This window comes from Rhipicephalus microplus, chromosome 6 (genome assembly GCF_043290135.1).
Source record: "Rhipicephalus microplus isolate Deutch F79 chromosome 6, USDA_Rmic, whole genome shotgun sequence".
Lineage (NCBI taxonomy): Eukaryota > Metazoa > Arthropoda > Arachnida > Ixodida > Ixodidae > Rhipicephalus > Rhipicephalus microplus.
The window spans coordinates 178,669,490-178,692,261 of NC_134705.1; the positions used below are offsets into that span (position 1 = coordinate 178,669,490).

Below are 22,772 nucleotides of genomic sequence, written 5' to 3' on the forward strand. Positions count from 1 at the left end.
GTCTTTTCACAATTCGTGCTTGTTTTTTTTTAGCTTGTTTTACATCATTATCTCACACGTATACTCATCTGACGTTCATTGCCGTTCTATTCATATTAAAATTATTATTACTATTTTCTCATTCTTATTCCTGTTAGGACTTGTATAACAATTGACATTTAGTTCATGTTATTGTTTGTATGGAAACTGTACCAATTCATGTAAGTATTCCTTTTATGCTCCCCTTACACAATGCCCTGTTGGGTCTGTAAGGTATTTTGAATAAATAAAATTTATAAATAAACTCAATGTTGGGTCGTGCACTGGAGTTTCAACATACGTGTTCCTCTGTTCTTTCAATTCCCTTCATTATCTGTTCAGAAGTAAGAACATTACACACATGCTCTAGAGAAGCCTTTCTTTGGAAATAAATGTCTTTCATTACTACACCTTGTTTAAAGAGCAAATAAGCTGTGCACTTATGTTCTAAATAGAAATGTGTTGCCTTGCAATTTACCAGAAAAAAATGCAGGCAGCTTGCACCAGTGGTGCAAGGCTGGAATAACAGCGGAGCTTGTGGCCAACCTAAATTATTAGCAAGGTCTTAAATAGCATAACTCTAAACTAGGATAGTGTTAATTGGTATGGGTTTCATTAGCATGGTATCAAATTTGTGTGATTGTAACTAGTCAGGTCCCCTCTAACTTTCTCTCTCTCTTTCATTTATCTGTTCAGTACTTTTCTTTTGTTTCATTCAGAAGGCACATACATTGAAGCATAACACATCTATCGTGTTAATCTCTATGGGCATGCCGCTCACAAGCATTATTTGCCAAAATACTCGACAAAACAATAAAAAATGTACTGTAACTACCTTCATTTCTCGAATTAACATTGCCAAGAGCGAACTATCTTTATTTCTAGTCAATGCTAAGACAAAGAAGAGGACGAAGATAGCGCACGCCGGCCGAGTTATTGTCCTGCACACGCCAGGTACAGTTTAGTTTTCTGGTCATGTGAAACAACAGAATGAAAAGCTTATATATCTCTGCTGTTAAAAATTCCATCAAATTCAGTACATATTCTTTCAGAAAACTTTGGAACTCAGGAGTTCAAGGTGTAAGGTGCTAAAAACAAATGCACGCACCCATCTTGTCCTGGCGTGAAATCATGCCTCCAGGGGCAGACATGGCACGCTTGTAGGGCCACTTGGTGCCCAAGCTAGACGTCAACGTGCGGCCAGAACGAGTCAATGACAGCGCTTCATGAGCTCGGTTCAGCTTGCGCTGGAACACCTCGCTGTTCTTGTTGCTGTTTTTCAGGTCTGTATTGGAAGCAATAAGGTAATTAATTAGTTAAACAGAGCACAGTTAATAGTTCTTAATCATGGGATGCAACTGTCTCACAAATGCACTTGCGGCAACTAAATGTTGCACCGAACAATTAATCAGATCCTCATATGTAAGTGTTTACAGCATAACAGCTTTTTATCTTCACTATGATGCTGGATTCTGATGTTTTCTCGTGGTTTTTTTTTTTCCCGTGAGGCAAGTCCACAAATCAGCGACTGGTTCATGTTAGCCCTGAGAGCTGAAACCTATATTACTCTGTGGGTTGTGGGCCCGCCACAGCCTTGAAAAAAAAGAGGAGTGTATACAGCGGACAGCTGGTCTTGTATGCACATGTCCCTCCGTCTGCTCTAGTCGCAGTGGTCTTAACTCATGCAAGGCACTGATTTCAGCTTTCGCCACCCTAGTGATTCTTGGAATTCCCAGAAATTCTGCACTGCCTGCTTTGGTATATTCTATATAATTTTATTTCTCGAAACAGCAAAAGACTGTAATGACCTTTCCCACATCGTTGCCAGCATCGCCTGCCCATCAATATTCACGCATAGCACATAAAATCTAACTTCACATGGATCACTGTGACAATGATACTGATTGTATAATCACCCATTTCTTATTATGTATATTATGTATGGTCTTATAAAAATAAAGATCATTAGAAAATAAAACTACATGATATATTGGGTACTATTCTAAGAACTTTGCCTGCTGGTATTATTTCCCCATGCTGTGTGACATGTTTACATTTAGCCGTCAACTACTGCACACATGCCAAGAGAATCTGTGCTAACTGCCAAAAGAAACGTAGTTCGAATGGGGGCCTAACTGGAATTGCAGACTGCACAAAGTCATTTGCACATCCCTACTCATTCATTCAGCCTGGCAGGAATACGCAGCAAATGACAATATGTTTAGGCCAAAGAACATGCACCTCGTGTGTAGCTGATCTCGCCACTCCTCTCGAGGCTGATCTGAGCCTCCATGAAGAGGGCGTCGAAGCGGTTCAGGAAAAAGTCCCACGTGAGGAAACGCCGTTCGCTCAGGTGGCTGTACAGCTGAAACACAGTCTGAAGGATCATGGGCCGGTCCAAGATCACGGTGTCGAACTGCGCCTCCAGGCACCACACCAGCAGCTGCAGAGTGTTAAGTGGAGAAGGGAACATTAATGGGACACTATCGTCAAATAATAATTTATGTCACAGTGAAAGCTCGATGTATGACAACATCTTAAATGACAATACATATTATCAACAGCAGTGCCCTACTTATCAATAAATTAAGGTAAATGCACAAGAATACGTGCGCCGTAGTAGGACATTCTCAAAATGATACCGATCACGTCAGACAAACCGCCTACAATTAGTCACTAGTAATCGATCTAGAAGCACTAAATAAAGAACCTTCCGTGCATCAAAAGACGCAATAAAATTCTGCTTGTTCAATTCTGTTCGATTCATGAAAAAAAAGAACTGCCAGACGTCACTACAGAGAATGGCGTAAGTGGTTCGAAAATTCAATTTTCGCGTGATTAAACTGGACAGGTTGTGCCATATAGCAGAGTCCAGTTGAACCAAAACACATCTGCGATCTCAGAGCCAATGGCAGGAAATTGCTCAATGGTCGTCGTTGCTGCTGTGGCTCCCGCTGCTTTCGTTCTGTCTACTAGTGTCGGCGACCGCGCAGTAAAGCCGAGCAACGTTGTGCACAACAACAGTGACACGAGTAGGACCGCTTCTTGAGGCGGGTAATTTGAAGTGCGCAAATCCGATGCGGGCCACTGAAATCTAATTTTATTTTAAAATAAGCCCTTCCTTGGCACAAAAGTAATACTGCGAGGTTTCTGGACCACTATTTCAGCAATGAACATCGACTTTATAGTTGCCTTTAGTGCTCCTTTAATAGTAGCTGCTCTGTCACAGGATCTCCGTTCCAGGATCAGGTCTTTACTTTTGTATACCAATATTTTATACCTTTTGAACACCAACTAGGCGTGGGCGAAAATTTCAGCGCTTCGAATATTACGGTATTAAAATTCACTAAGTCAAAAATTTAAATCATTTGAAATTTCCAGGTATTAACAAAAGAAAAGATGTGAACTTGACATGAAACCTCCCTAAAAAAGTGGTTTCAATGCAGTGCAAAACTGCTATGCCAAGAAACCACTTACCCCCCAAAAATTCACTCTGCTGTTGAGGGGCACTTCAAGCTTGTAGGCGCATATTACCTTCAACTTGATTCATTTTTATGTTTGAAAGCTTCTTATACTGGCTTCTATGGCTTATATGGTTATACTGGCATATAAACCACTTATTCCTTTCATCCTGCTGCTATTAAAATTTCACTACCATTTAAAGCTAATTCCATTTTACTTCAAACCAGGAAAGTGATATTCGCACATGCCTCATAAAAATTCTTAAATTTGTTGCGCAAGTTGGTTGGGTTATAACAAAAACGCGAATTTTTTTTTTAAAATATGTGATATATACTAGAATAACTCAATTCAAAATTATTCAAACAAATACTATTCACTTTGTATTCACTTTGAACCTAATGTTCACTATTTGCCCATCTCTAGCCTAAACAAGTTTGCAAGTGTAAATGTCTAAATGTGCTGTGCAACAAAGCGTTAACAAGGCTTGTTGCTGTACTAGTTCACCGATCCTTTGAATGACAGAATGCTAACCTATATGGTTGGGATTCATCATAGAATGATGTTAGGCATGCAGACACAAATACAGGCAAGTAGTAATATACAACAGCAACGAATGCCTGCATGCCTAACGTTTTTCTATGATGGACAATCTTTTCTCAGGATTGAGTTGGTACTGAGACAAAGAATCCCACTGTTACAGGTGTGACACATATTGTTATTCCAAGTTAATAATAACAATAATTCTTCTGGCTTAATGTCCCAGAACCAAGATTTGATTATGAGAGGCACCATCGTGGTGAGCTCAAAAAATTCCAACTTCCTATGGTTCAGTAACATGCACTTCAATCTAAGTATTTCTAAGCATCTAAGCATTTTTGCCTCCATCGAAAACTACTAAACCACCGTGGCGTGTTGTTATTTTAAGTTGCTCAAGGAAACTCTAGCACAAAGTACAGAGAAAATCGAAGTTCCAGGCGTGTCCTGACGAAAAGTAAGTAAAAGAAGTTCGATGCTCCATTTTACGAATTTGTTATTTTGCCAGCAAACTTGAGTACATGCTCTGTATCTTTAAATTCTCTGAGGCATATTACACCCTCTAGCTGAAGATTGCAAGGAATTCAACAACAAGAGATCCTATGCTTGAGACACGTTTTATCCAATTTTTAGACCCAACTGTCATTCCTCTGTTGACGTGAATGGGTAAGCTCAACCAGGTAGCCTACCTTGAGGGACGTTGTCTTGATACTGTCCAGTGAAAGCAGCGCCCTCTCGGCCACCGAGGCCTGGATGTCATCCAGGCAGTGGACCAGGTAGGAAAACGCATTGGCCAGCGACGACTGCAGCAATGGGCTATTTTTGACCGTATTGGGTTCCACAAAGTGTGCTATCATGGTCACTTTCTCCACTGAGAAAAAAATAGACAACAGTAATGAGAGAAATGTCAGGTTTCTGGCTTATTACTCTTGCTATGCTTGTTTTCATAAACACACACACACACACACACACACACACACACACACACACACACACACACACACACACGCACACGCACACACACACGCACACGCACACACGCACACATATTTCTGCTCACGGCAAGTTATTTTTTCACCCACTTTTCTTTCTTCCTATTTACTTTACATTGGTTCTAATAACTTCCCCTATACATTCCTTGGCATTATTGTCTGTTAGATCTCCTTAATATCGTGTCAAAACACGGAAAAACAAGCCCTTCTGTATACACTTCTTTGCCTTATATATATATATATATATATATATATATATATATATATATATATATATATATATATATATATATATATATATATATATATATATATATATATATATATATATATATGGTTTAAATTTATATATACCCAATAAAGTGGGTGGGGGATGGCTGCATATATAGCTCAGTGGTAGAGCATCGAACGCATTATTTGAAGGTTGCAGGTTCGGTTACTGCCCACGGCAAGCTATCTTTTCACCAATTTTTCTTTCTTCACATTTACATTACAATTCGGTCTAATAACTTCCCTTATAATTTCCTTGGCATTATTATCTGTTAGATCTCATTAATATTGTGTCAAACACAGAAAAACTTTGCCTCAGCTGCAAAAACATACAAAGAGATGATGCATCTTGGTCAAAAGATCCAATATCTGAAGTTCACTTTTCTGCTCACCTACGTATTATTTCACTGAAAAAACAAAGAGCTACACAGATATCCTCACAATGAAGAGATACACAGACACACAACAAGCACATTAACTAGTAGAATTAAGAAAAAAATATATAAAGGAAGGACACTGAGTGGTAGATTGACACAATAGAATACTTTGCTGTGTTGTTTGGACTTGTTCCTTCATTTTGTGTCACAACCTCGCAATGTTTATTCTGGGCAAGCCATATGCCAATCGGTTTACCACTGGCAGAAAAATGAGCTACCCATATGCACAGTAGTGCACAAACTTGCCAATTCACAGACATTCTTCACACGACGAGCAAGAAATTTTGGTGAATTTCTTTCAGACTACAAAAAACACACATACGCATAGTACACAGTGAGTCGATTTCAAGTCACTTGCATGATACACTGTTACATACGAAGTATCATTTAACATATAAAAGGAGCTGCAAGTTTTGCAAGTTGCCAAACACACCCTGCCACATGGTCTGAGATGTAATGTAACACGAATCTGCTGACGAGACCTATCCAGCCACAAATAGAGGACCAATGGGAGGCAACGAGACCAAATCCTAAGTGCTCGTCTGTCTCCCTTCTGTCTTCGTCGATCTCTCGCTGTACACAAAAATGCTGCCGTACCAACTAGCCCAACTTTCAATACTATTGCAAGTCCCGAGGACCAGCAACAACTTGTGAACAGGGATAGGCTATCAGCTCAAGCTAATGGCTATGTGGACTGAGGTGGCTGCCTACCTGCGAGTGTAAATGGCCTGGTCTAGTAAACGAAGTTTAAAACTTCCCTTCTCTCTTTGAGAGATAATTATTATTCAGCTATAATTTTGTACTTACCGGCGGCAAAGCGATCCCTCCAGTTCTCACTGTGAAAATCGGCCTCGACTGCCTTCCAGAACATGTCCATGCCGCTGGGCAGTGTCACGCAGTGCAGGAGAAGTGGCACGCACAGGCGGGCAATTTGCGAGAACTCTGCCTGCAGCAACTTCCAAAGACTGCGTAGAAGAAAACATGCAAACAGTGCAACAATGCAAAGAGAGCATCGAAACAGTGCTGCAGACATGCATGGTTGTGAGAATGCACTCACACCGAGTGCACTCACAACTTGTGCTCCAGCACACTATCAGATTGAGACTCTTGGTGTGAGTCACACTGCATGACAACCATTCAATTAATATAAGAGTGTGCGCCAGGGTCCCTTTACTTCTCTTAGCAGAGCTATCATTTTGAGACAATTCTCGAAACTGCACCTTTGGCTTTGCACCAAGGTTGTTCACTATTATACCTTCAGCATATCGAACTTGCCAGAAACTGAAAATTCAATGCTTCTACATTTTCTTATTAAAATCTTCTACAGTACTATTCGAATGCTTTAAGTGGATAATATTTTTGAATAGCGTGAAAAGGCGGATTTGTCTACTTTTACAACCGATCACATATTTCTTCCAGTGATGAAATCAGAGTGCGACTGTCAGCATCGCTGTAATTACTGAAGAGGCAACGTGCAGCTACCAAAGAAAGAGCACATGACATCTCGCTATGTTCGGAATTATGGAACGACTTAAGGAATGTTTGAGTTACGTGCCACAAAACTGGCATGCTTTATGTACCACAAACGCACTTTCAAAATGCACAGTGCTCTTTTAGTATTTTTCTAAATAAGCAGGTTTAGAGAAAGCTGTAGAACAAAAGAAAATGCAATTATGACTCATAGTGCAAGACAAGGAGACTAACTTGGCAACCAGGAGGTTTTCTTGGCACCAGATTAGGAATCCGCGGTGGTCGTGTGCAGCTTTATTCAGCACTTCGGCATGCAGGCTGAGTAGCTTGAGGCACGTCAGCAGGTGATACAAAACGTCAGCATCTTCGTGTACGGCCATTTCCTGCCAGAACACAGGAATCAAACTACTCAACACCAACGATAAAAGATAGTTCAGTAAAAATAATTTGACAGTTTTAACTAATTGGGCATTTAGCATTAGAGTTCCTCGATTATGTAAGCAATTTAAATTCCACTCCGGGTATACATGGTCACCGTAGAATAATGCACAGTTAAGTGAGTTGGTAATCATTCAAGACACAGCACAGTTTTCTAAACCGTGGACACAAGAAAGAGGAAATAACACAGGATTGATTGACAGATTTGTGGGCTTTAACGTCCCCAAACCACCATATGATTTTGAGAGACGCCGTAGTGGCGGGCTCCGGAAATTTTGACCACCTGGGGTTCTTTAACGTGTGTATAACACAGAATGGTGCTGACTACCAAATTAGGGTTTATTTTAAAATATTTTAAACTAAACATTTTTCCGAGAACGCTCACACACACACATAATCATTCACCCAGTACAGACTCATAGTTAATGAACAATAATACACGAGCTCATGCCTACATTTGCGAGTTACATAGAAACTTGACTTCTTTATCATAGAAGCACACTGAAGTTACAACTACTAGACAACAGCAATGTGTTAAGGTTACTGAACTGCTAATGCTCTTCATACTCCTTTCCTTCGTTACTTCCATTACCATTCAGGTCAGGTAGACAAGTACTTTCTGATCAACATCTACTTTCTGATAAACATCTAAGCAGCAAGCATTGCACAGTAGTCATATGCATCACAACCTGATTTCTTACAGGCATTTTTAAACGATTTTCTAGACACGTACCTTCAATAATACGTAGACGAGTCGAAGCTGGGGCGGCAACTCATCAATCGTGAAGCGAAATTTCCCTTGGCTTGTGTGCCAGAACGACGAGTCTTCAGCTGGTTCGGGTGCGACCACAGCCCGATCATTCTCGTCAACCAGAGTTGCCGATGCAACAGTACACTTTGCTTCAGCTGCAAAAACATACAAAGAGATGATGCATCTTGGTCAAAAAATCCAATATCTGAAGTTAACTTTTCTGCTCACCTACGAATGATTCCAACTTACGATCTTGACTCGGCCAAACTATCACCACATTAAAATGAACACCCTGCATTAATGCGAAATAGCATCCAACTAGCTTGTATTCAGCCTTCATTTTTTTTGCTTCCATCTGTGCAATTAATAAACGTCATGGTTTAATAATCTTGCAGTGTAATGCTTCTGCATAAAAATTTAAAACTGCCAGTGCATAACCGAAATTTCCCACAGAAGCTAAAAATGACTTAATGTTTGTAAGCTACTGCACATGCCTTTGTAATGCCCCAACTGAGATGTGATTATACCGGGAGTGTAGCTGTGTTTCAGAGAACAAAGTGATGTTGGAAGAGACGTTGCAAGAAACACGTGCCAGCATGTGTTTTCCTAATTGTTGATCTGTCCGCATGTCTTTTGTACTGGACCGAAACATCAATAATAATACAGCAACAAGCCCTAGGTGAAAATTCAAGCCACTCAAATAAACTTCATTTGAGTTGGGATTAAATTTTTAAAGCTTCACGATGCAAGCAAAAACAGCCACAGAATGGATGTAAAATGAAGTGCGCACTTACGAACGTCATCTTCGGTGAGCGTGACAGCACGTGCAAACGCGGTGACTACTTGCTCTGTGGGCATAATGGCCACTGTGTCCAAGTGGCCTGCACACTCTTCCAAGGTAGCTGTCATGACAGCTGGCATTTCGACAGGCTGTGATGCTGGTTCAATGTCAACTAGCGATTCGGGACTTTCCTGCACATACACACATACACACAAATTCGTGTACTATATGTTACAATTTTGGATCATATTTTTGTCTTACACGGTGCCTCCTGGTGCCTGTAAGGTATACCTGAATAAATGAATGAGCATGAGACATACAGTCACGTCATGAAACAAACTATATAATGAACTAGCCATGCTATGCCAGCATGCTCATGAAACTTTGATAAGCAAAGAGTGATACAGACACTTGCCAGAAAAAGAGATTTAGAGATATATGTTGTACTCTTTCCTCTATTTATTTCAGGGTACTCAACGATGTGTGTCCGAAGCAGCCCAAGTTGCGTTAGTACCAGTATGTATGCCTTTCCTCGCTAGGTAACTAGAGGGCAATTATGGCAATACTTCTATGTATGCTCTCCTAAGACCTCTTTTACATTATGCTGAACATGATATGATACTATAAGCAATTAAGTAAAGCATTTATTTTGGATACTAAGTCAGATGCACGCCAAACTGCGCATGACGTACCATCAATATCCCCAAACCCACCGCAAAAGCTTCATCTTCAGGCTTTGTCAGGCAAAAGCAGATTTGGCGTAACAGATAATTACTTCATTTATGACATGAAGACCGTGATTGGGCATTTTACTGAGGTATGTCAACAAATAAAAATCTTGCTTGCATAGCATTAGCAGGTGATAAGAAATTACTTCAACAAGATTACATCGTGAGCAGTCCCAGAGTCTGGGAAGTATTCAATATAAACACCTTCTAGACGTCTTTTGGCCCAAAGATTACTCAGTTCTGTAATTCGAGGACTACTTATAAGAAAGTAATCACAACACTCAAAGATGAACAGCTATTGCCAACCTTTCACTACAAATTATAAACTCATGTGTTCATACACACACATACAGCACTACATTGAAAGGAAGAAAAACAACTGACTTGGCTCTCAGGAACAGTTGGTATCGCAGGCTCCTTGATGGCTGTCATAGGGGCTACTGTTGGCTGTGTCCTGTGCAGAGGAGTGGACGAAGATGACCTCTGCGTGTCCTCCTTGAGAAGTGGCTTGGGCGAGATGGGTGGGTGGCTGTTGGCCATGTTTGACGGATCCGTGGGGATCTGTGAAGAACAAGCAAGCGAAACGGCGAAACGTGAACATGCTATCTTTCATGCGCAGCATACAGCTATGCAGTACAGTCTGGATCACAGTTGTCCAGCCTGGCCAATCGGCTGCGTCAGCTGCCATTGTTTTGCAAAAATATGCAAAGATGAAGCTGCGATGATTTACAAAATTTTATACTGCACAAGAAGCATAGTTTTAGATAGTACAGATATAGGGAAGCCTCCATGGAAAATCTGAAGTTTCAGATACCTAATAGGAGAGGAAGCGATAGTATGAGAGGAAGAATACTAAAACTGGGAGCTAGGATGAACACATGAAACAAGCATGACCAACAACTAGCGATTCCTCGGCAGTTAGCCACAGTGAACAAAAGTAAGTTAAAAAAAAGAGAAAGAAAAAGAACTGTCATGATTTCATTGTGCTGCTTAATCACATAAGAATTTCAATCTTCCTTTTCACTTTCAAACTGCGCACTTTTCTTGCTGCTTTAAACGTATCTTGTATGCTCTAAACTATAGTAACAACTCGGTGCTCGTGCCATGTCTGCCTTCCTTCATCCTGGGTCAAGATGTGTACCAAAGGCTAAACCCATATGTGCCGAAAGAGTTATACCGTGGAGGACTGTCCCACAATCACAAGCACCAGTTAGTTACCCCATGCAGGCGAGAGTGGCCAATGCTCACATCAGCCATGGCAACCTCCATGACGGGGCAGAAGAACTCTACCAGCGCCAGTACCAGCTGATACCAGATGGCGGTCATCTCACAGAAGAGGCACGCCACAGGCACCGCCCCGGCCGCACCTCCTGCGCAGCCAGCTTGGCAGCACTGATGCTGTTCACGTGGGAACCTCAGCATGGCGTGCAGCAGGGACAGGATCTCGCGGGCCTCGTTTGTGGCCAAGCCTCGATGGGCAGTGATCTCTTGTAGCTCGAGCTGCACATACATAGAAATAACCAGAACTTGTTAGACCGTAAAGTAGACAAACATATGAAGCACTTACACCATAAAAGTTAAGGCATGCGAACATGAACACGAAAGAAGAAAACAAGAAACGCAAGTGCCTAATGTTTTCTTCATTTGTGCCTGTATCTGCGTACGTTACCCTTCACAATACTTGAAAACATGTAGACTATGCCCGACACAGTGTGATTATTGAGGTTTTTAAGTGAGACAGGTTTATATGCTAGCCTTTTATTAAGTGTTACGGTACAAAACTTTCGCATATATAGTGTGCATCCCTGCACAGGACAGTGTGTGTTTACAGAAGTGAAATCTGGGCTAGTAGGAAGTTCATGCTTGGATGTAAAAACAGCACAAAAATATAAAGACGAAAGAGACGACAAGGCGCTGAACTCGCAACTAAAATTTGATTATATAGTTTAGATTAGCTTAGACTTTAGACTAGATCCATGATTAGATCATTTTTGTACCCTGTTTGCTCTGCAGCACACATGCTATGGTGTGTCATGTGACTAGGTCCTCTGCCTGATATACAGTATGTGTGTACCTTCAAATAAATTTTAGTAGTGAGTTCAGCGCCTTGTCGTCTCTTTCGTCCTTGTTTATATTTTTACACTGTTTTTACATCCAAGTGTGTGCACAGTGACTCGTAGTACTAATATACCACGGCCACCTGACATCATACCTTCATCTTCCTCTCCTTTTCCCCCTCAGCCTCCATGTAGCCAACTAGAGACCTGCATTCCAAGCTGACCTCTTCTTCTTTCTCTACATTAAACTTTATCTTCTTCTTCTTGCCTGCCAAATATCTCAGCTCTTGGTCATTACTATGTAGGTGATCCTGTTCCACTCACAGATCATTCCATCAAAGCATTACTGAAATAGACATTGCCGGAAACAGGCGCAAGAAAGGGTACAGGCACAGGCATGTGGATGAAGTATACCACATTAGGCAAGCCACCACGACCTAGCGGCATCATATACCCCAGACCACGCCTTTTGCACCTATCGCAAAAGTAAACAGGAAAAACAACTTTCTGTTAACCACTTCTTTCTAAGTAAAACTATTTACCACCAGTAAAACTATTTACCATCTAATTTCACATTACACATTTTACAGCAATTCCGGAGTTACGCGTAGGAACCAAAGCTATTTAAGCACTTTCCTAAGCCGGTATACATGCAATGCAATGCACTTTGACGCAGTCAGTTTCCACAAAAGCAACCGACATGTACATCTCTCACTTAAAGGTGCTATGTTTGTGCATTTTACTTGCGATGTTTTTAGAGCTGTTCGTCGTCACATTAGATGATATACCTATACAGTTTAACCCCTTCATAAGAAACATGCGCTGGGCAGCGATTCTGGTCTTTTGTATGAGGTGTCTCTTAAATACGGGGTACCGCGTACACATTTTTTTTTATACCCCATCTTCAACGTAGGCAGACCGATGTCTCTTACATTAGTGTCCTTTATAAAGGGTTTTGACTATATTGAAGCTCGCATGTGCTGTTTGCAAAATAGGGTTACAAGGTCAAATTTGTTTCTCCTCTCTACTGGCCCACTGAAGAATAGGGGGTAGTCATGATTGTTGAACTTGCCTGCTTGATGAGTATGTCGACCATGAGTATGTGGCAGCTGAGGGTGACCTCGGCATCAGACTTCTCCTCGCGGGGAGGCGCATCTTCGGGTAGGAAGCTGGGAAGCTGGTCGCAGTCCAGGCCAAGGCTACCAAGCATGGTACCTGCACACAATTGAGCGAGCATGAACGGCAAAACAGTTGCGTGCAGTGGCAGTAGCCTGGGGTATTGCTTGTTGAGTACACTGACATGTACACAGCTGTATGTTTGTTGAGTAATGTTTATTGAGATAGCTCACTGCATCTATTAGGTCGAGCTACACGTTGAGCGATGACACACGCAATTTTCAGTATTCCACTCTAAAGTTTGGAAGCTCCCTCATTTATTTCTTTAGTGGTCCTATCTCCTCAGTAGGGTTACGATTCACGGTAAATGTCGGTTGAAAATGCTTGAGCAAAAACTTCTTCAGGGTTCATTACGTCTTCTGGCATTGAATCCTAGGCTTCAGGCAGGCACAAAGCCCATTGAGTCAAGAGAAACAATATTTGTTTCATGACAGTTTAAAAACACCCACAAGTCCTCCCTCCTCCAAGAAAAATCCCCGCCTAAGCATTTCGTACAGATGTTCAACTGGTGAAGCTAAAAATTGTGCTCCCATTGTTCATCTCTGGGTTAATCTCGACCGTTAATTCAATTATTTTTAACTATACTTGCATCTGTTCAGCTCTCTTAATTGGTATTTGCTGCCTGCGTGTTCCCTAATTTGTATTAAGTTGAGCAGTGGTGAGACAATTTCTCTTTTTGTAGCACAAGCGTTTTTGCCTGTGGACAACTTCTGCATCTTTAGTAGACCAGTAATGAGTAGCAAGCCTTGATTCCGTGGCACACACACACACACACTAGGAGTTTGTTCACACGTAAGAACGGAAGAATTTTGGTTCCGCCTTGCAATATACAGCTTTGCCGTAATTATAAAGGTACAGTATTCATAAATACAGGATAAGCAGAAGCGAACTTGGAAACAAGCACAGACATTCTGACACCAGGTCACGTGGTTTCATTTATTTCCAGAACAACTGGTTCTAGCTGGTTTTCAGACGAAATGGTTTCATGTTCCCACTGCCAGGCTAAGTGGTTCCAGCTGGTTCAGTTTCAAGACTAACTGGTTCCCATTGATTCCATTTCAAGTCTGGGGTAGTTCCTGCTAGGGACCAACTGGAATCATTTGGTAACCTATTGGCTTCCAGCTGCAGCAAGGTGGTTCCAGTTGTGAAGATCTTAGGCGCACCCACTACCATTTTGTAGGAATTTTCGTCGCACTGCCGCTCCTATTCATTCTCTTGTGCTCTGGTGACGGCACCTGCCAATAGATGGCGCCAAACGTGGTGATGACGCATGTTCTTGGTGCTGCGCACGCTGCACCAAGAGTCTGCGAGACCCAGTGATGTGCGTGCCGGGATGGTTCTCTTGGTCGGCACTCGGTAAGCCCATGCTTTCCTTTATCTGCGTCTCCTTTGGGAATAGTCGTACTGTAGCCTGCCTAGGTGCCTAGGCATCCCCAGCGAACGTTTTTACGTGTGTGTTAGCTTCAGTACCTTACGACAAGCCAAACAGCAATGCCTAGTGCTTGAAGTGGTCTTACTGCGACAAGCTGCACTTGCCAAAGGCCTACGCATTCGAGGTTTGCCCTAACTCTCACTACCAGGCCCAATGGCCATCGCGAGAGTGCGCACCATAGTTGAGAGGAACTTTTTCCCAATGAGCGTGTCAAAGGTCGCCATTGCCAACTGCGACGTGCTTGTGGCGTCCCCTTTTTGGTGAACGTCCGCGTGAGGGAGCCTTTACTCCCCACGTCCCGGAAGCGGACATTATATTTTTGGTTGGGGTGCCGCCAAAGGCAATAAAGGGTTTGTGTGTGGCTGTTAACATCAAACAGTGTCTGTTTTGCCGCACCAAACGCTTAACTAGTTGAGCGCACGTGAAGCGGTGCGCCACATGTGAGCAGGCGACAAAAACGTGGCTCTGTGGCTGACTAAGCCTGAACCCGCAGTGATCTACCGTTACGGCGAATTACGGTGAGTTACCACACAGTTGAAGCAAGATATAAATACATTTAAATATTTTCACCTGGGGTAAATAATGCAAAGATTTCTAGCAGGTAAAACTGGTGCATGGCGTACATGACCGTTGTTACAACGAAGTGAAAAAGAAAAATACTGCACACGCACCAGTGGTGTCCTGCCTCAGCGGATGAAACCTGGGTGTGAGACCAGTGACTTGGGCAGGTCCTTCCTTGGCAGTCGCATCACTTGCAGTGGGTGGTGCCCCAACTTGCACTCCGGATGCGAACATGGAGAAGAGCAGGTTCAGGGGCACCGGAACCTCCAGCATGGTCAGGATCTGTTCACCCATCCAGATCAACTTGAGTCAATTATAAACATAGCATGCAACAACAGTCCAGTTTGCACGCCACTGACTTCCCAAGGGAAGGAAACAAGATGTGCCCAAAAAACCTCGATATAACAAATTATCCGTTACAATGAAGGAAAAATGTTGTGATAAATACAATGTTATGAGCATATGTTTACAATGAATTTTCGGATATAACAAAGTTATTTTCATGTCAGATGCGACTTCATTATAATGAGACTTACAGTATTACGTTTATACTGAATATCCGATTAAAACAAAGTTATCTTCGTTTCAGATGCAGCTTTCTTATAATAAAGTATGTGTTTTACAACATTGTATCAATCTTTTCTCATAAAACGATGAACATGATGAAAGATCACAACCTCAATGAGGACATTATTGCAAACTACTTCAGTAACCTGCTAGAATATTTCAGTAAGCTGCGAGCACCATAGCTTCCATTTGCGAAATACAGGTAATGACCCGCTTTGCCACCAGATTGTAGCGTGGTAGGAAGAACTGTTGCCTCAGCTCATATGTTAGCTTTACCAGCAGCTACACTTTGAAGAGTTCAGTTGAAAATATTTACATAGGTGTAAACATAAACATACTGAAACAGGGCATGTTATTGGGCCAGTTAATTCATAGATTCAGCAAAACTTAAAACTGCACGAAAAAGACAGGATGGAAACAAGAACACAAACACACTTCGCTTCACGTGTACACCTCTGTTCCGGTTTTCGTGCTGTCTTCTATGTGCATTTTTAAATTCTGCTGAATCTACAGACACACTCATGGGGAAGCACAATACGCTTATCAGTAAAAACATGCCCGTCGGTGAATATTCTTCTGAGCTTCCGGTTATCAAGTGAATACGACCATCAGCAAGGAAAAGCCTTGGCCTACGTGTAGCTATAAGCAAAGGCTAAGCCTAACATATGATCACATAGCATACCTGTAGCCAGTACAGCGCTTGCTCCTGTACTTGCACAGTGGTGTTCTCAAAGCGAGCAGTCAGGAATCCATACATCTGCTTGATGTTGAACCCCAAAGGGCTTAGGTCTGGATCTAGAACTTTGCTGCAAGGAAAAAATCCGTGAGTTAACAATACGAAATGGAGGGCGACTCTTCGCGGCCGCTGCAGAAAGTGCTGCCCATAACATGCGACGGTAAGATGCCCAGTACTCAGACATTCAAACGGGAGTAATAGGGGCTAAGTTATGCTAAGCAGCACTTTTGTTTCTGGCGCCTACGGTTTATTTCATATCGGGGCAATTTTCATTCAAATGCTTCCATCAGAGCCAACATTGCCTTTAGCAGCCAGATTTGCAGAGACATCACGCAGTTATCACAATTACTCATCGTAGTCATACCAAAAAATGAATTAAAATGGTGTCACGTTTTTATCAATGAGTACTGTATATGCTTTGAGAAGACATTTACAATTGGTATGAAAACATTTGCTTCTGAGTGTCAGCTTTGTTTGCTCTACTACTCAAAACAGCTGAGGTTTAATAATAATAATTTCTGTGCCTCTACGCACCAACACCCCGATATGGTTAAGGCACACCATAGTGGGGCATCTCGGATAATTTTCGACCACCTGGGTCCTTTTAAGTGCACTTACAGCTAAGTACACAGGCGTTCTAGAAATTTCACACCCACTGACAAGAACAAGGCTGGTGCAGCTGGACTCAAACCCACATACTCTAGCTTAGAAGTGCGACACATTACCCCCTAAGCTAGCCCAATGAGTCACCGCTAAAATTTAGTAAACTTTCTTGTAAGACTTCTTTTCAACTCTTGTTTATTGGTAGCTCTGTAATTTAATTGCAGAGCAAATACAAAGAGTTTCACCAAAGCGTTCAAGCACATGCATAGGCCGTCATAGATGCAATATCCAAATCTGGACTGTGCACATCCCATTTTATGATGAAGCGACATACCTGAGAAGGATTTTGAGTTCGGAAAGTTCTTCCTCAGGTATTTCGAATCTGAAGGCTTCCATCCAATGTGGCATGATGTACTCCCACACCTGAATTGTAATGGTGAGCATATTTACTCAATCAGCGTGTTGATCGCAAACACATGCTTATGCAGCACAGAACAATGCTTATACCACACGGCTGTAACCTTGTGATGACATCTCTTTGTTTTGCAACTCAGATGGTACATTTCTAAAGGCAGACCAGACTTGAGCAGGCAGGTATGAAACCGCACATGCAACACTTGAGACCTCCATAACTACTGTGATGTAGTGGGTATCTGGCCAACTAGATGGTGATGTTTGCATGAAGTAGGGTCAGATTTAAAAATGTGCAACAAAAGCACTGCCTGAAAAGCTGTTTAATATGTACTGCTCAATTGCTAATTGTACTGCTAAGTCTCTCTCTCTCGAAACTTAACTATAATAAAAAAATGTGTGTAAAAAATGATTTTTTTTTTTACTTTTAGGTCACATGTTTAACCTTTTCACTACTGTGAGTATAGTTGTCATGAGATTTTATGATTCCTGACCTATGATGAATGTACACGTCATAAAGAATTAGTCCTTCACAGAACCAACGAAAACTATATTCGTCAAACTTTTGTTTCTTGATGCTCGATGGCTGCAATGGTCCATGCTGAGCTACTATTTTCGTGCCTCGGCTTTCATTTCATAGTATTTTTTCATTGCATGGCCATGCGGTTAAACAACTTTTGAGTTATATTTTAATGCAATTAACAAAATAAATAACCAAATTTAATTGAAATAACAGTACTATTTTATACTAAAAAAGATCTCCACAAATTGAGAAAAAATTTTCTTGGTAATTTCGGCAAGTTTTAATTCTTTTTTAGGGTTGATGGATCCCTGAGCTGGATAATAATACTGTACAATTCAGCAGACTACTGTTACCAATTAAGAACCATGCTCATCATACAATTTAGCACACATAGTGCTAACACCAGCCCAGTAGAAAAAGAGGAATGTTAAGTCGCAAGGCAATGCCACAGCAGCTTGCATTTCATTTTTTACACACATCTAAATGCAGTACCTCAAGATGCCAGCTCATAGGTTGACAGATAAAGTGTAACAGTGCCTACTGGTGCATAGAAAGTGCTAATGCAGATGACAGTTTTCATTTTTTTTTCTCCATTGGTCACTGCTTTCACAAAAACTAACAAGCAGAAACTAACAAGCAAAAACTAACAAGTGCTAATGCAGATGACAGTATTTTTTTTCCCATAGGTCACTGCTTTCACAAAAACTAACAAGCAGAACTAACAAGTGACATACTGTTATTGTTACGGTAAGGCATTGGCAAAAAAAAAGAAGCTTTAAAGATAGAACGCAGCATTAGTGCATACTTATATAAAAGCTGTTTACATGTTGTACACGCATAGCTTTCTGGAAAGACCGAATATAGTGGCACAAGCTTCAAAACAAAAGAAATCTGCCACTTACATCTCTGTTGATAATGTCATAGGGAACGAGGCAAAGGAGTGTCTTGAACCCCTCCTTTATTTGGTCAGTCTGGCATGGCCAGTTATCCCTGGCAAGAGAAACAACAAAAGGTCAAAGTAGATTAAGCAGTAACCATGGCAGAAATGCATTGGTGGATGGGGCACCACCATCCCATCCACTGTTGTAGCACCATCCATTTGTTAAAAAGAGGTCCATACACGCGAACCTGCTCGGATTGCATTTGCTAGGAGAATTTGGTACATCTTGCCGTGAGCCACCTTGTGTGATCCACATTAACAGGCGTGTGAAATGTGTTGATGTTCTGAGATAATGTACACGAAGTAAAGGGCTAGAAGGGCTATTTTCGTGTTGCGTCTTCATGGCATTGTTGTTTACTAGAACCATGTAGCTGTGAATAACCAAGAAACCAAGACAAACCACGGTGAGAGGAGATGGGCACTAGTGCTTAAACGAAGAATCAAGTCCCTCAGAACCCCTCATGCCGATTTTTTCTGTCAGCCCTGCTATTACGTGGTTCCTCTTATCTCGCCTACTGATCTTTCTACCAGACAAACAGTTCACACGACTGTAGCAGACAGTACGAAAGCCAGGGAAACCAGAACGCGGGATTCTCCATTTATACTGAAGGTATCGAATGCTCACCAATGCCCTCCAACTTGAGCATACTCCGCGGGGTGAGGCAGGAGACAGGACACGAAAACATCGAAGTGGGTGCGCGCAATGTCCATCAGCCAGCCGTGGATGTACTGCAATGACAACGGTAAGACCACATGCTTCAGTGCGATCCTCACTGTGAAGAAGTTGCATCTGACACAAAGAACGCCAGGCGTGCGCGGAGAGCGCTGATCAGCCGCAGCGAAAGCTGGAAGAGCGCCATTTCTGCAACCCACAGCAAACTCTCTCGAAGCTACTAATGCAAGCATGTTTGCAAGGTACCCGCCACTCCAATAATTGATTTAATGACCAATCACAATGAAGAATTATGGCAGAGCCCTTTGTAACGGGTTTGAAGCACTCAACGACCCCTTGTTGTGCAATTCATATTGTGTGATGCTTGGTTACACAATTCGCATTCGGTGACGCCTGGTTGTTATTTTACACTCTTAGCACGTTGTATTGGGCATGTTAGCGTGCTTCTTCCACGAGGTAACGCTTGCACAGAGTTTTTGGGCGCAGGAGTTTCGAGCACTGGAATGGCTCAGCGGTGGAATACTGGGCTGGCACCGAGTGGACTCAAGCTTGAACCCCCTTCCATCCCAGGTATTTTTTCTTGTTTTACTTTTTTGTTTTCTTAATTCATGCGATAGCTGTTATGCGCACCGGTGGCAGCGGACAACTACAGCAACCTTGCTGTGATCACATAACAGCTTTCACTGTAAAATGGGTTCACTATATTAAACATTTGTTTTAAACATATGTTCGTAATCTAGTATGAACAATGTGGGATGGCAACACTTCATACTTTGAGAAATCATTACATTCATGTTCTTTACATGGAGGTATGAATTTATTCAGTACTGCTGTGTCAATAAAGTGCATTTATTACTTTACACAGTTTAGGTATTGACTGCACTGCTGGAGGAAAAAGTCACAACACTATTTTTGCCTTTTGTCACTACCACGAAAGGAAATCAGCAAAGTATACTTGACAAGCTGAAATAAGGCTGAATTTATCTTGAACGCAACAAAACAAGTCTAGCTTGAAACAAAAGGAATATTTCATCACCTAGTGGCTATCACCAGCAATAGTAGACGAAGCCTATTCAAAAAATATGTTTTGTGTACCTATGCCATTGTCTCAGTTCAAAAACATATAAACATGCAAAGACTTGAATGATTTCTTTGGGCATGATCAACTCACGATATAGCAACTTACACTAGTCCAGGCTTAAGAAAAATCGACTTCCATTTTTAACAAGTAAACAAGCGCAGTAATCTGGTATAGTACGCAAGTGGCAGATTATTTCACCAAGCAGCGCAAACCAACCTAAAAAAACGACTGGTAAAGCAGCTGTATACTTACTTCCGTCTTAAGCCTTTCTAGCGAATTTCCTGTTTGATCTGCAATGACAAATTTTCAAAATTTTACAAATCACGTGCAAACATTGGCCTATAGGATGCGCACCATCGGGCAGGCAAGCAGTGTAGTGGAACCACTGGAAGAGCATTCCCAGGAGGCGGCCAAGGGTTTCCTGTATAAGGTAGACCAGCAAAACTTAAATCTAGAAACATTTATACAGCATCCCCCCCAAAAAAATCCGCCAGGTCTACGTGGAACGCGCAGCACAGTCCCAGCGAAAGCTGGAAGAGCGGCCTTTCAGAGGCTTTTTAAAACACCATTTGGGTAACTGCTACTCAAACACTTGCAGGGTACCCACTACACCCTAAATCAAAATTTTTGCATAGTAAGAAGGCATTCACTATGCCATCCTTTGTAGAAGTGTGGTACCCGCTACACCCTTGCAAGCAATTCTGAGCAATTTTTTCGTGCTGTGGCTGACGACGATGAAGAATTACGCCTAGCGCTATTATAATGGGGTCGTACCACTGAACGACCCACTCGTTATGCAATTCACACTGTGACGCCTGGCTGTTCCTTTGCTGTTCTAAACACCTTAATACACACATAACAGGATTCCTTTCCCGACATGAAGCCTGCCTATGGTCAGTTTGCGACGGAGTTAAAAGCACCGGCGCAGCTCAGTGGTAGAATACTGGACTGGCACGCAGGGGACCCGGGTACGAATCCCATTGTGTCCTTGGCGTATTTTATTTATTCGTTTTTTTTTCTAATTTTGTGCGATAGTGGTTACGGACACCGTCGACGGCGGCGGACAACAACGTCGCACGCGCCCTTGTATCTCATAACAGCTTTCACTGTAAACTTGATACCATTTCTGTGACAAATAATGGCACTGTGTGCCAGGAAGAAGGTGATACATATATTGACACAAGTTTGTGGCAATATAGTATATTCGAATTCCATTTCTACTATGCATTTATATATATTATGTGAATCCCATATTATTCCTGCCAACTTTAATTTTGTCACTCTATCTGACTCCATGCCTTCCTCAAGTGCATATCTGATCTGATCACATGCATTTTGCCATTATAAGTGACCATGGGTTATCTGTCCCATGCACTATGTGGACAGTCCAGGTCCATTTTCTACTCTGAAAGACTACCGAGATAACGGCTAACTCCGGTATCACAATGAATATTGCAATGCACTTTGCTTAACCAATGCTCAGTGCTTAAGAAATATGACTTCCTTGATGGTACATCGAGCAGTTATTTCTTGATACTTTCTGCGGTAACTGCCACAAACGTTATATAAAAATTGAGGCCCCCTGGACGTCTAATAATTAGCTTAAATACACCTTCCAATGAAGAATAATGTTGCTGCAATGACTAAACATTTACTGTTGACACATGTTCTACACTAAAGGCTTGAGAAGGTATAACTACATATACCATTTAGCTTTTAACACATCAGCGTTTGTAGAGTTGAAGTGGCAAAAACTGTCCGAGCTGGCGTGAAGCCAACCAATTCTTTGTGAGAATCTAACTGTATCTACCCATGTAACACTATCACTGTTGGGTGATGCTACATACTGTTTGCTAGGGCTGCCTATCAAGTTAATTAGAAATAGTTAATTAAATATAGTAATTAGAGATAACAAATGGTAATGCTTAGTCATTTCTGTCTATCACACTTTGCGGAATGTCACTATTTTTTGGTGTTTCACAGTTGTTTCTCAAAAAACATCGCAGTTCTGTTTAGCCGTCAACTTGTACAACACTCGTCAAACGCAGCAACGAAAAAATTCAGAGCCCTTCTGCTGCTGTGAAGATGGAAGCCAGGACAGCTGTCACTATGGTTAGACTGGTACAGTCAA

General features: G+C 41.8%; 1 protein-coding gene across 1 annotated transcript in view; it reads right to left on the reverse strand.

Annotated features, from left to right (window-relative positions):
- LOC142765695 (protein unc-79 homolog) overlaps window positions 1–22,772 on the reverse strand; it is a 95,177-nt gene that overhangs the window by 56,798 nt on the left and 15,607 nt on the right. The window contains exons 14-30 of the mRNA XM_075867145.1: window positions 20,996–21,062; window positions 20,894–20,931; window positions 19,513–19,616; window positions 18,850–18,937; window positions 17,348–17,436; window positions 16,357–16,480; window positions 15,218–15,389; window positions 13,011–13,153; window positions 11,130–11,381; window positions 10,266–10,442; window positions 9,167–9,344; window positions 8,355–8,527; window positions 7,418–7,566; window positions 6,521–6,678; window positions 4,704–4,885; window positions 2,260–2,461; window positions 1,127–1,303 (exon numbers count right to left, since the gene is read on the reverse strand). Coding sequence (XP_075723260.1) covers window positions 1,127–1,303; window positions 2,260–2,461; window positions 4,704–4,885; window positions 6,521–6,678; window positions 7,418–7,566; window positions 8,355–8,527; window positions 9,167–9,344; window positions 10,266–10,442; window positions 11,130–11,381; window positions 13,011–13,153; window positions 15,218–15,389; window positions 16,357–16,480; window positions 17,348–17,436; window positions 18,850–18,937; window positions 19,513–19,616; window positions 20,894–20,931; window positions 20,996–21,062 — 2,473 coding nt within the window. The remainder of the gene's footprint in view (window positions 1–1,126; window positions 1,304–2,259; window positions 2,462–4,703; window positions 4,886–6,520; window positions 6,679–7,417; window positions 7,567–8,354; window positions 8,528–9,166; window positions 9,345–10,265; window positions 10,443–11,129; window positions 11,382–13,010; window positions 13,154–15,217; window positions 15,390–16,356; window positions 16,481–17,347; window positions 17,437–18,849; window positions 18,938–19,512; window positions 19,617–20,893; window positions 20,932–20,995; window positions 21,063–22,772) is intronic.